Source organism: Beta vulgaris, chromosome 2 (assembly GCF_026745355.1).
Source record: "Beta vulgaris subsp. vulgaris cultivar EL10 chromosome 2, EL10.2, whole genome shotgun sequence".
In the NCBI taxonomy this organism is placed as follows: domain Eukaryota; kingdom Viridiplantae; phylum Streptophyta; class Magnoliopsida; order Caryophyllales; family Amaranthaceae; genus Beta; species Beta vulgaris.
Window position 1 is genome coordinate 3,666,006 of NC_079203.1, and position 14,103 is coordinate 3,680,108.

Below are 14,103 nucleotides of genomic sequence, written 5' to 3' on the forward strand. Positions count from 1 at the left end.
GACACTCTAATAAAAAATTTAGAAATTACATAGTATAAGGTTTATTCACGAAATCTAAAGTACATATACTAAAGTCTTAACCACTAGTCCACTAGGCTAAGTTGTATTTAGTGTTATTATCATAAAGTATTATATTAATAAATGAAGTTTTTTCTTACTCAGGAGCATAGCCTGAGTCTAATAACTAATTGGGAAGTAAAAAATCTCATTTCTAACATATCTTAACTCAAATCTCTACAATATTAACACGACTATGTTACTAACCTATTATAAGTTTGGCTTCGCTTGAGTTCTTATTCTCTGAATTTAAGTTTCCAACAATTGTTTAATTACTTCAACAGTTGCAGCGCTCAAATCAAACTTCTTTCTTTTACGTTTTAACTCTAGACTTTTAACCATAAAAAAAATTTCAATTTTTGTTTCTCATAAATTCAGATCTTTTATTTTCTGTTTGTTGGATTCATGTTTGTGGATGTGAATTTTGTTTTGTGGGTTGTGGGCGCAGTAGACTAGTGGTGGTGAACAAAGTGGAAGAAAATTTTGGTGTGAGATTTACTTTGCATGGTATACAGTTCTTCAACTCCAATGGTGCTGGGATTAATTACTTTCATTTGGAAGTATTTGACAAGAAGAAAGGTAGAAGAAGAAAGTTGACAGTGACAAGAAGAAAGTTGTTCAATTTCTGGGTGGGGCTTCCATGGACCATGGTGGTACAAAACTGGGTGAAAGGCAGGAAAAATGAAGGAAGAAGGAGAAGTATTGAAAAAGTATAAAATACAGTATAAAAATACATATTTAGGGCGTTAATAGAAAATTTTAGGGCGTCAAATAGCAAACCCCTAAAGAAACAAAGTTAAAAAAAGCTTGTTAGCTTTCTTTCCTGTCAAATTCCTCCAATTTTGGGAGAAAAAAAAACAAGAATTTAAAAGTATTATTTTCCTTCCACTTCATCTCATTTACAATCAATCCCTCTTATTTGCTTTTACCAAACATGAGAAAATTTGTTTTTCCTTTTCCTTCTTTTCATACAAATCCTTCATACCAAACAAAGCCTAAAAAATCTCACACAAAATTTTAAGAAAGACTTGTTGACTTCAATATTAGCACCCAATATTGCCAAATGGCCATGTCGTGGTTCGTGTCGTATTTGTTTAATCTGTATATAATATTCGTTGCTCACTTTAAAAAAGAAGCTCTTAATAATTAATATCTCCAGTCTTTATTAGTTTACCTGTTTTTTTTTACACAGAATTTTAGGAGAAATAATATTGTTGGATATAAAAAGAAAAATAAACTATTATTTTATATTATAGTTGAATGTATATATGTAATGGAAAATTAATAATCTCATTCTAAAAATAAAAATAAAAAAATGGATAAATTAATAAAAATCGAAGGGAGTACTTCCCATCGGCCATGTGATCGTTAGCTGTATTATGTAATACTCCCTCCGTTTCCTAAAGATCTTCCCACTTACTGTTCCTACAGATACCAAGGAAAATCAAGTTGTATGGGGCATGGTGTGAGTAAAGTAGGAGACAGAAAGGGGTTAAGATAAATAAACAAATAAAAAATGATTAAAGTAGGAGAGAGAAAGGGAGTAAAATTGAATTAATAATGTAACGGTGGACCATATGATAGTGACATGAGAGGGTACATAGGAAAATTTGTTTTGCCAAATAAGGAATAAAGCAAAAGAGGGAAGATCTTTTGAAAACACCCTTAAACGAAAAGAGGGAAGATTTTTAGGGAACGGAGGGAGTATATAATAAGTATACAGCTGAATTAATCAAGCATTGCAATTTGCAATAGCCAATAGGGAGATACATTGACCGGTTGGTAAAATAAAACCACGTAGATAGTTTTGTTTTATAATGCAGATGTGATCGAGGAATTAAATATCACTAGGTTTTAGGCCCGTGCATAATGCACGGGAACTATTTAGTATAATAACAATGTTTATATATCAGCTACAATGAAAACATGTAAATGATTCTTACGTTAACTTGATAAAACAAAAACTTTGTGTTTAAGAGATATACACCTTTATATTAATTATAAAGTTGTTTAACATATACATGATACTCATATGTTTTGGAAGACTTCTTTTTAATGCAAAACGAAATTTATTAAGAAGTTAATTCCTCCGTTCTATTTCTATAATATTGCAAAATGTGATTTTTACACTATCCATTCACCATCATAACCTTTCACTATTTATTACGATTTTTATGTAAGGAAAAATATTGTCACGTGGGGTCTTGTTAGATTCGTCTCGATATATACTTTCATAATATCAATTTTGTATAATTTTACTAAAAAGTAATTAAAGATATTAATAGTTAAAATAGTGTATTTTCACTATTTATCTTCTCTTCTTCCCTCTCCTCAAGCCCTCAGCTCAGTTGAAGTAAAATCTCGTTTGAAGTAAAAACTTCTCATTATCTCCCCAAAAAAATTCTCTAATATCTAACCCTCTTTTTTGTGGTGAAAATTTCTATCATCTCTCCAAATATTAACAAAAATATTTCTATGACATGAAGAAAATCAGTTACTTTCGGTTTGAATGTCTTGATAGAAATACAAAGAAAAATGAGTTATTGAGTCTTGACTATTAAGTTCATTCTAAAAGATCAAAAGGTAAGCTTTGATCACAGGTTTCCAATGCATTTTAGGTTTCTAATCTAAAACTTGTATTTCAATCACTAATCCTATTTGCATGTGTAATGTGTATATATCCAATGGATATTCAGTACCCAAAATTTTGATTCTCATAGGTCATTTGATCAATGTTTTTCCTTGACTACATCGCCATAAATACCTACAAATTTGTCTAATTATTTCATCATATAATAAGAATAGTTGGTCTTAATAGGAACAGAGTGGTAGTTTGTTTCGTTGCATTTATTCTAAGCTGCATGTTGATATAAATTAAGCATATGATGAATCATGGAGTTTTTTTCATGGCCTTTTCTACAAAACGGGCCTAAAAATACCTCTAGTATGTTTCTTAAGAAATTACAAATAAGAGATTATATGATTGTATTTATTAATAAGAAATAAGAAAAAAAAACTAAATTGTAAATTTAGATTTTTAATTGATCTGAAATATCTTCAAGACAACTACTATAAGCAAAAGAAAGAAAAAACATTCAAATACATGATTATTAATTATTTAGTGACCCCGAACCCCCATTTTACTGGATCAATTCTTTCTTGCTCCTCTGATTTTTCGGCGCTGCTGCCATGTTCCGTCGGTGCTACTGTCGTTGTGTCGTCGTCGCAGCTGCTATAGTGTTGAGGTTGTTAGTTGTTGCGTTGTTGATCGTGACTCAAAGTTGATTCCTTTGTTGTCTTGGTGGTTGTCTCGGTGGCTCGCTGCTCCTCGCTGTTGGGCTCCTGCCTCCGGTTTTTTTGTCCTTATGATCCATGAAGAATACAGTCGCCATTGTTACGTTATTGCGTTGTTGATTGTGATTCAAATATTTATACTACAAAGGTATAAAGTTATTGCCCTTAAATTAGGGTTTGTATTATGGAAAGAATTCATTATGCAATTAACTCGCCAACCAGTTTATAATACAGATAGAAATATATGGTGCTGAAATTAGGGGATAGTTATTATTAGAAACAATTGATTTACAAATCAGCATAGATTATTATTATTTTTAACTTTTAAGAATGTGTGAGATGTATATCAATATTCAGTTGGCTATAATTACGGATTAGCTTGTAGAAGTCAATGATTTATTTCCTTAAATTTCATTGCAATATATACGGTTGCCCTACATAATTCAATCACCACGATTTGCTATTTTGTCACTTCAATCAATGACACGTGGCAAGTAAATGAGAGAAGTTGAAAAACCTTGGAGCACTGAGAGGCTTGAGAGAATAAGAGGCTGCCACATAAGCTAATTTTTTCTTGCTTTAATATTATATATGATGATTTACCCATTCAATGATTCAATAATTGAAACCAACATTTTAATTCCTGACCCCTTTCTTTCCCAATCTCAGCAATCACCTTTATTATCACAGACTCACAGGAATTAGATCAAATCCACCCCCCACCCCAACCCCCCACACACAAAAAAAATGGCTGAGTTAGTTCTAGGCGCATTTCTTCCAGTAATCGTTGAGAAATTGGCATCCGCTGGGATAAGCCAGTTTCTGAAGTTGACAAAGGGGAAGAAGATCGAGGCTGAAACCATACAAAAATGGGAACATACCCTTAGAATGATTGCAGCACTGCTCACTGACGCTGAACATGAACATCGGCGTCAAACTGATAAGGGCGCTTTTTTGAAAAAATGGTTTGAAGACCTCGAAGACTTGGCTTACGACTTGGAGGATATCCTGGACGAGTTTGCCACTGAAGCTCAACTTTTTATGCTGCAGAAGGAAGCCAAGGAGGAAGATGATCATGATGTTCACGATGCTGTCATCACCGGTTTTTTCGACTCTGCTAAACATAAGGTGTGTAAGTGTAATAGTGTATTATTTTCACCAAAATTATTTGAATTGGATTTTTTAGACTAGACCATCCTAAGTTTTACCAGATCAGTGCTGATTAAACCTGATGAATGCGCTCTGGACTTGAATTTATATCTCTTTTAAAGGTAAAGCGAAAAAGTCTTTAGGTTGATTAAGAATTTAGGATTGCGTTCTCTCAACTTTATTTCTTTTTTTTTTTGGAAATTAAGTAAAATTCATAGCTCAACCATACAAACGCGATCAGTGGCGGAGCCAGGATTCTCAAAGTGGGGGACAAAATCCGACTGTCGAGCATTCGGGAAAAAAATACAACACAAATTGTTTAATACTTAATAATTTACATTTAAAATTCCAATTTGTGTGTTTGGGGACATACATATCAACATCATGTGTTTGGGGAGAACTAAATAAAGGAGATTCATTTTGAGGTTTCACTATGAGCGAGTGAAGAATTTTCTTGAGATTTCATTCTTTTAAAGAAAAATTGTCGAAGATCGGTTGTTTTTCCTTAGCCTTGGACTTGATAAAATTAGATGAATGTGAATCACTTGACATTTCTTATTAAATTGATAAATATTAATCAATTACATATTAAAGTAATTAAACATTTGGTTTAGTTAATTAAATCAAGAAATCAGTTTTAAGCCCAAGTTATAATTAATCAACAAAATAGCTTTAACTAACCTTTAAAGAAATTTGATTTAAGCCCACAATTATACTTAATTTAACAAATTAAGATCACTAAATCAGTTTAGTTTAGCCTAATAATTTATTAAGTAGCTTTACCTAACATTATACTAGCTTTTTAAGCACGCGATGCGTGTGACGACAATTTTTTCATTGCGATATTTCGTAATGTTGAGTAGTTAGTTTTGCATGCACGCAGTACATACAACGACAACTCATTATAATAGTTTCAGTTCACAATACTTTTTTCAATAAAAGTTATGTTTGCTCAACTTATTAGAAGTTATTTTCAGTGAAAATAAGTTCGAATCAGTTCAGATAAGTTCATATGAGCAAAAAAACACTATATGCACGCAATGCATGTGACAGCATATAGTATTAATAGTAACATAAAAAAATGGCGCGTTTGGTTGATGTTTGAAAGTATAACTTCTCATGAATTTGCATTGCCCCTGAAATTTTATTTCTTAGGACGTACATTTTTTTGTTTGGTTGAACATGGGAAATTCTATTTTTCATGGGAATTTCCACTTACCTAGGGGAGCCTGGGTAAGTTATTTCCTCCATTTTGTAGGAAATAGAACTTCCTATGAAGTTTTACTTCCCATGTTTTTGCCAACCAAACAACAACATATGTATTTACTTCCTAGGAGTTCTAATTTCTCATGCATTTGAAGGTTAACCAAACAAGCTCAAAGTGGTAATAAACTAACTTAAGAGTGTAATATTTATGTTGAATATTGATGAGCGTTACGATTTTTTATTTGCATTGCTCTAGTGTAAAAAGTAATGTTTTTAAAAAAGGACTATGTCGAGGTAGGATATGTTATCTTAATATTTGGTAGATAATTCAACAACTATCCTTTAAAAAATTTATCTATCTTATGTTTTTTTATTTATTCAAAATACATATACTTTATAAGGGTATTTTATGAGTAGTACTTCAATTTAATTTCACTGAATAATTGAGGTTTTTAGGCATAATATGGTGAGTAATGCTTCCATAAAAAATTATAAATTAATATTATATGATAATGTATGTTTATCTTATTTATTATCCCAATTGATTGTGAGCCCCAAAAAAGGTAAATAAAAATGAATATTCTCTAAAATTTCTTAATTATTTTATAGTTTGTTAATGCTTGTTATTTGAAAATTCTATTGCAATTGAGAGTTCAAATAATAATAATCTTTATAAATCTTTGCTTTTATAATTGTTTGAAAATTGATTTTAGTCATCAGTTTATATTTTCAATTGTGAGTTTCCACTCTTTCCACATATTTATGTAATTGTTTTTGGTAATGTAGAACTTTCTTTATTACCCATATTTGTAAATGATGAAAGAATTACAAAAATCTTTTCAATATTATTTTGGAGATTAAGTTCATATAAGTCTTTTCAAAACAGGATAGAGATAATTCTGATTTGGGCCCATCCAAAATTAGGCAATAAATAAACTAATCTGGGTCCAAATTAAACAAACTTAATAATACTAAAGTTGGGCTACACAATACCAAGGATGTCTTGGCCTAGTGGCTAAGATTGAGGTACTGTGAACGATAGGTCACAGGTTTGAATCCCCCATCCCCTTCTTTGTACTTTGTACCGCCTTCGTGGCTCATATGGATCAAAAAAAAAAAGTTGGGCTACACAATTAAAACTCAAACTACAGAAAATTGGGGGGAAAGACTAATTATAAGAGGTAAACTTTTACCTCTCCTACTTAAGAGCAGGATGAACGACAGTGAGGTAGCGCGCACAGTGATGGTGATGTGGTGGTGCCATGAGAAGAGAAGTGAGAAGATGAAGTTTTGTGATTTTCTTGATGTTGTGGATGATTTTCAGGGCCCTAATACACTGAATAATTATAGATGTTGTTAAGGAGGGCAAGAGGGAGGTGGTTTGAGTGTTGAGTGGTGGTCACCTAGAGTAGAGGGAAGAATAGGGAGGGGGTGGTCGGTTTGACTGTTGGTTTGCTTAGGGGATTTCCTTTTTTTTTTTTTAAATTCCCTTGTTAATGTTATGACAAATTCTTGTTGCATAATGTTATTAAACCCATTTTTTAATGACTTTTGTTAGTTTTAATAATCTTACTTCCTACTATATACTTCCTCTGTTTAAAAATAGTTGTACGATTTTATTTTGTGCACTATTCACATCTTACACGTAGATTGCCTTTGGTGATTTATATTTTAGGAAAAACATATATTTTAGGAAAAACATAGTCATGTGGGGTCTTGTTAGGCTTTTCTCCATGTAAAATTTTTTAATATAAACTTTTTATAATTTTTATTTATTGATAATTAAAGATATTAATGATTGATATCAGACATCGGCATGCGTAAAAGTTAGAAATGGTGCAACTATTTGTAAACGGAGGAAGTAATTTATTAATAATTTAGTTCATTTGAAAGCTCAAAAATACTTCATAGTTAAACTTACTTAACTAAAATAATTATTAAACGAACAATTAACTTTCTTAATTATTTTATTAAACATGTTTAAAGTTTTTGGGATACCATCATTTAAGGAAAATGTAGGAATTAAAAAAACTAATGAAGTAATTTATAAGAATGAGAAAAAGTCTTCAGTAACTATGTGCCAACTACTTTTGTTTATCCGATCAGGTTAAAAGCTTTTTAGCTTGTGGTTCTACAGCCGGACAACAATTTCAATATTCTAAGGGAGACATTCCATCCAGAATCAGAGATATTAGCATCCGCTTAGAATGTATTCACACTCAGGCTATAGACTTTGGCCTTATAGCCAATAGCATCATGCAGCAAGAGACACACCGAACACAAGCATCAAATGCAAGCTGGCGACAGTCCACATCTTTAGTTTGCGAAAAAACTATGTATGGAAGGGATGACAAGAGAAACGAGATTATTGAGAAGTTGTTGAAGGATGAGCCCAGTTATGAAAATGTTGTTGTCATTCCTATTGTAGGAATGGGCGGCGTTGGGAAGACCACTCTTGCTCAATATGTATACAACGATGAGCAGCAATTGAAGGGTCACTTTGATCTCAAGGCATGGGTGTGTGTATCAGACGTGTTTGATGTCACACGTATCACAACGGAGATTTTGAACTCGTTTACCAATGGTAAGCACAGTTTTAGCAGCTTGAATCAGGCACAAGAAAACTTGCTGGAGGTGCTAAAAGGCAAAAAATTCTTAATCATTCTTGATGACATTTGGTCTGAGGAATACAGTGATTGGAGTAGACTCCAAACACCTTTCAAACACGGATTAAAAGGAAGCAGGGTTATTGTTACTACAAGAAAAGATATCATTGCGAAGATGGTGATTAGTAATCCAACTCAAAACACCACCATCTATCTAAAAGGTCTTTCTGATGATGATTGTTGGTGCATATTTCAGCAGCACATAAATGATGATCCTGACCTTGATGAGATGCGGGATGATATTGTAAAGAAGTGCGCAGGATTGCCTTTGGCTGCAAAAGCTCTAGGAGGTCTCCTCAAAAGTATAGTGGATAAGCGCCAGCGTCGAAGTATATTAGAGAGTAGTATTTGGAGCGAGAAGAGCGATATTTTACCTGTTCTACTCTTGAGTTACCATAATTTGTCATCTAATCTGAAGCGCAGCTTTGCATACTGCTCTGTACTTCCTAAAGATTATGAATTCGATGAGATGGAAGTCGTCTTATTGTGGATGGCTCAGGGCTTTATACCAGAAGACAATAGCGAAAAAATGGAAGATGTAGGCCATGACTACTTTTTTGATCTAGTATCAAGGTCATTATTTGAAGAATGCTCCCCTTCTGATTATTATGGAGAAACACTAAGGAAGTTCATCATGCATGACCTTATCCACGATTTGGCTCAATGGGCTGCAGGGGACATGTGTTGTGTAATGGGAGCTATGAATACACAAACAATTCCGAAAAGAACTCGCCATATATATCTTACTGAGAATGATGTTGATGAAATGTTGGGAAATAAACTCTTGAATCCTCCTCAATTGCGAACTTTACTTCTTCCAGTCATGGAATATTGTTTTCCTGTTAACCTAAAGATTGAAATTCTGGAATGTGTTCAAAGATTTACGAATATACGCACTCTGCGTCTATGTTCTACAAAAATTGAAGTGCTGCCAGAGTTTATTGGTAATATGATACACCTGCGGTATCTTTTACTCCAGTTACTAAAAGTTAGAGTATTGCCAAAATCAATTAGCAAACTCTGCAACCTCCAAACACTGGACCTGCGAGGTTGTTATTACCTTCAAAAGGTCCCAGATGTTAGGTTCCTGAAAAAACTTCGACATCTGCACATTAAAGGGACTAGTTTGCAAGAAATGCCACTGGGAATGGGAAGATTGAAAAGCCTGCAAACTTTGGATAGTTTTGTCTTAACAGCTGGGTGCGGGTCCAGGATACAAGAGCTGAGCAACTTTCTTCAACTTAATGGCAGCTTAAGCATCTCCGGACTACAAAATGTGACAAACGTTGGGGATGCACGAGATGCCCAATTGCATGAAAAACAGGGGATTGTTGAGCTGCTTCTAGAATGGGGGTATATCGAGGATAATGTTGATGACAACACTAAAATCCAAGTGTTAGAGCACCTGAATCCTCATACTTCCATCGAAGAATGTTTCTTAAGAAGCTATAGGGGCTCGACATTCCCAACTTGGTTGGGAGATTCCTCTTTTAGTCTCATGGTTAATATAGAGCTCATGGACTGTAAGAAATGTGAAAGCCTGCCTCCACTAGGACAGCTACCCTCGTTGAAAAATCTTAAGGTTGAAGGCATGGATGGTATTAAGCATGTAGGGCTGGAATTTTACGGGAGTCTTGGGTGTTCAATTTCTTTTCCAGCTCTAGAAACTCTAAGTTTTCACAACTTGAAATCATGGGTGAAGTGGGTGCACTTACCAGTTGAAAACAACAAGGCATTCCCCTGCCTTAAAAAGCTTTCAATTACACGTTGTAAATCTTTACAAGATGATCTCCTTCCGAATTTACCTTCTCTTAAAGAACTCCTTATTGAATCTTGTCCATCTACTACCGCTATTAGTCAGATTCCTTTGACCATCCAATCATTGGAGATTAATAAATGCGAGAAGCTACGTGCTGTTCAATTTATTGAATTAGCATCTTCCTCTTGTAACGACAAGGAGATTGAAGAAAAAAGAGTAGTAGCAGGAGCAGAAAATGTTGGTTCTCTAGAGGATACAGTAAAGCCACATGGACTCTCTGCAAAGGTTGGATCTCAACTTCCCCACCTCACCAAAGTGAGAATAAAAAAATGCCCTAATCTCATATTGTTACTAGAAGGTTTTCTCTACCCAGCTTTAAAAGAGCTTGAATTCAAAGATTGCAACAATATGGAAGGTCTTCCTAGCCAGATGCACAAGTGTACCAACCTCCGAACATTATCCATTCAAAAATGTCCAAGAATCGATTGCTTTCCCAAAGGGGGTTTACCCAAAAACCTGAAAAATCTTGAAATTGAAGGTGTAAACATAAAGCAGCATGTACAAGAATCGGGGTTGCACCTCCTTAATTCACTTGATTATCTTACCCTTGCAAATGTAGGCAGGTCCTCAGACTCAGCAGAGTGTAGTTCTAGTCCGCGCTCAGATCTTCATCTACCGTCTTCCTTGTCTGTGTTACTCCTTAATTTCCCAAATTTGAAATCCATATCATGCGGCAGTACAAGTCCCAACCTCACTCGACTTCGGGTCATTGATTGTGCAAAGCTTGAATCCTTGGTTGGATACGACTTAACCTTGCTTACTGATCTATCACTTAATAGTTGCCCAGCATTCCTTCACTACTTATTAGGCGGTCCACCCATCATCAGTTCCATCTCTCGTATTGGTGACTTTACTTTGCTTACTTATCTATTTATTAGGGATATGACCAACATAGACAAGTTGATACGAGACTGGGGATTGAACCTTCTAACTTCTCTTCATTATCTTACTCTTCACAATTTAGGCAGATCCACAGATTCAGTAGAGTGCATCCCGGGTCCGGAACTTCGTCTTCCCTCTTCCTTGAGGGAATTAGATATCATGGGTTTCCCAAATTTGAAATCCACATCATGTCGTTCTAGCTTTCCCAAGCTGCGTATGTTGTCTATCCAGTGTTGCCCCAAGTTTGAATCCTTTGGTGACAATGGCCTTCCTTCATGGCTTAGAGAAGTGTATATTTATGATTGTGATTTGATAGAACAACATTTAAAAACCAATCCTGTAGACGATATAATTATAGGCTCGGAGTATCGTGGTCGTTACTTTTAAAGTTGGATCGATTTTGTCTGCTAGCAAATTACGTGAAGTTTTCCCAGACTTGGATTGGTTTCACTGGAAGCATTTTGTACTACGTGGTCTTTTCTTACGCTTGCATCTCCTTCAACAATCCTTTTTAGGTACTTATATTATTATAAAATTTACTTATTTGTCAAAATCTACTATATGTTGCTTCAACATACTCAGCAATTCATATCATGTGTATTTTTTTTTTTTTTTTGTCGCAGCCTTTGATACTGCTCATTTGAAGAGCTTGAAATACTAGTAGGTATTCTGCCAAAGTCAAAAAGCTTGAGACATCTGATTTATAAGTAAGAATCTTGTAGTGTCTTTTAACATAAATATCCTTTTTTCTTACTGTCAAATTGAGATAAAAGCACTCACAAGCTGTCATTCGCAGCATGAGTTAATATATCATGGATGGTCTATATGATTTATATATGTTGGCCTTATTGGTGATGCTACTAGATCAGCTTATACATCTATACGCCTTCTTTATTTGAAAGAGATCCTTATTGCTTCAATTATTGACATGTTACAATTGTGATCACAGCATCATGCTATGTACAATATGCATTTCTAAGTGAGTGTTCACTGTTTCCATGAACAACATCTGAAAAGCAATCCTGTACACCGTATAACTATATGCTCGGAGTATCATGCTCCTGTATTTTGACTATTAAAATTGGATGAATCTTGTCTGCTAGTTATGTGAAGATTTCCAGTGCTTGGTCGGACACTTGGATTGGTTTCTCAAAGGAAGCATTTGGTAATACATGTTCTTTTCCTAAGCTTGCAACTCCTTCAACAATTGTTTTTAGGTATTTATGTTTTGGAATTTACTTATTTGTCAACTTCTCTTGCCTGCTTGCTTCTAGATATTCAGAAATTCAATATCATGGTCTTTTTTTGTTGTTGCAGGCTTGCAGCCTTGAGTACTGGCCATTTGAAGAGCTTGTAATACTAGCAGGTCTTCTGCCAAAGTCAAAAACCTTAAGACATCTGCTTTATAAATAAGGTTCTTGTCCTGCCCTTCAGCATAAACATCGTTTTTCTTACTGTTAAATTGAGATTAGAGCACTAATAAGCTGTTATTTGCAGCATAAGTTAATATATCCTGGATGGTCTATATGATTTATATATGTTGGCCTTATTGGTGATGCTACTAGATCAGGTCATAAATCTATATGCCTTGTTTATTTGAAAAAGAGTTCCATGATTGCTTCAACTTTTTGACATGTTACAATTGTGATCACAGCACAAGAGTATCATATGAACAGGGAGCTACGTCTTAGAGCAGCTCACTTACTGCATTGTCGTGGTAAACTGGTAATCACAGTCTTAGTATCGCGTTTAGGGAAGACGATATAGCAGATGAGGCTTCTGGTTGCAGTCTTGGACTTGTACTATGGGTTTCAATGTGTCGTTTCAGGTATTCCGGATTCTGTGAGTATGGCTGAATCTTTGCATTAGTTATGCTGATTCTTTTCTTTTTTATTTAATTTATATTTTTTGTAAATATAGGAACTGCTGAGAGGCTGTGAGTGGCAAAACAATCTGGTCCAGTAGAATCTTGGAGATTCTTATTTTGTTGTGGCACTTCCCTGTGCTGTGCTGCTCGAATTTATCTCACATATGACCAAGCACTGGTAACTCTCTTATTCTCTCTCTCTACTGTGCTCAGCCACAGACCATCTCCCCTTTCATAGAATGCCAAACTCGAAAATAAGCTGGTCCTTTTGTACAATTTAATCAGATTGCAGGGACTTTGGATACACTCTATATGTGGGTCATAAATCGAAGCTCTAGTACTAGACAATAGTTTTATGCATAAATTAGGAAAAGAAGAGGTAAGAAACTGCGTTTTTTTATATTTTGCTAATGCGTCTTTGCTAGATATAATATCTGTCATTGCTGAACTTATTGTTTTTCGCTTGCAGGATACGAAAGCTTTTACAAGAATTCACAATAATCCTGACTCCTGAGATATTCATGCCAACTTGAGGATTATTTATGTCTTTGGCAAAGCAATTATTCAGAAGATTATGCTGATAAGTGATGACTATGAAAGACAATTTATTTCTACTTCTAAACTTTATGCAGTGGCTGATAAAATTTTCATGTCACTTAAGAAAAGCTCTATGTACAATGTGATAAAGATCATGATCCATATCCTCCAGATCATGCAACATTGAATCCCACTTAATATGTCAACTTATCTTTTGTAATATTGTAATAATATCGTTATCTTCTATCTTTATATAGCATAATCTTTTGTATTAGCTATTCTATGTATTTTTCTATACCTACGTGATCTCTTAGCTGTAGCCTAGGTTGTATATATAGCCTTATGTTTGTGAATAACATCATCAATCACCTTAATCATTTACATGGTATCAGTAGCAAAAGATCCAAAATTTTTTTCCCCCCCACGAGTTGTCACCCCCTCATGGCAGGAACCGAAAACCATATTCCCAATGCCCATGAACCTTCCAAACCCTTTATTCTTCTTAATTTTAACAATTGTATTAAACTCACCCCTCTTAACTATCTCTCATGGAAAACCCAAATTCACTCTATCCTATTTGGTTATGATCTTTTAAAATACGTTGATCGCACAAAGCCCCACCCGAA

The 14,103-nt window shown here is 34.4% G+C and overlaps 1 protein-coding gene across 6 annotated transcripts; it reads left to right on the plus strand.

The window, feature by feature from the left end:
• The first annotated feature begins 3,951 nt into the window (after positions 1–3,951).
• On the plus strand, positions 3,952–13,751 carry LOC104887638 (putative disease resistance RPP13-like protein 1). Of its 6 annotated transcripts, none has more exons than XM_048638167.2 (10): positions 3,952–4,479; positions 7,813–11,588; positions 11,697–11,780; positions 12,177–12,290; positions 12,391–12,487; positions 12,571–12,643; positions 12,728–12,901; positions 12,994–13,118; positions 13,226–13,319; positions 13,410–13,751. In XM_048638167.2, the coding sequence occupies exons 1-2, from the start codon at positions 4,099–4,101 to the stop codon at positions 11,458–11,460; spliced, it is 4,029 nt and encodes a 1,342-aa protein (XP_048494124.1). In that variant the 5' UTR covers positions 3,952–4,098; the 3' UTR covers positions 11,461–11,588; positions 11,697–11,780; positions 12,177–12,290; positions 12,391–12,487; positions 12,571–12,643; positions 12,728–12,901; positions 12,994–13,118; positions 13,226–13,319; positions 13,410–13,751. The 6 variants fall into 6 exon arrangements, 5 of the variants coding, with proteins under 5 accessions (XP_048494124.1, XP_048494127.1, XP_048494126.1 ...); XM_048638170.2 differs by having other exon boundaries at positions 12,177–12,238; XM_048638169.2 differs by lacking the exon at positions 13,226–13,319.
• The last annotated feature ends 352 nt before the right edge of the window (positions 13,752–14,103 follow it).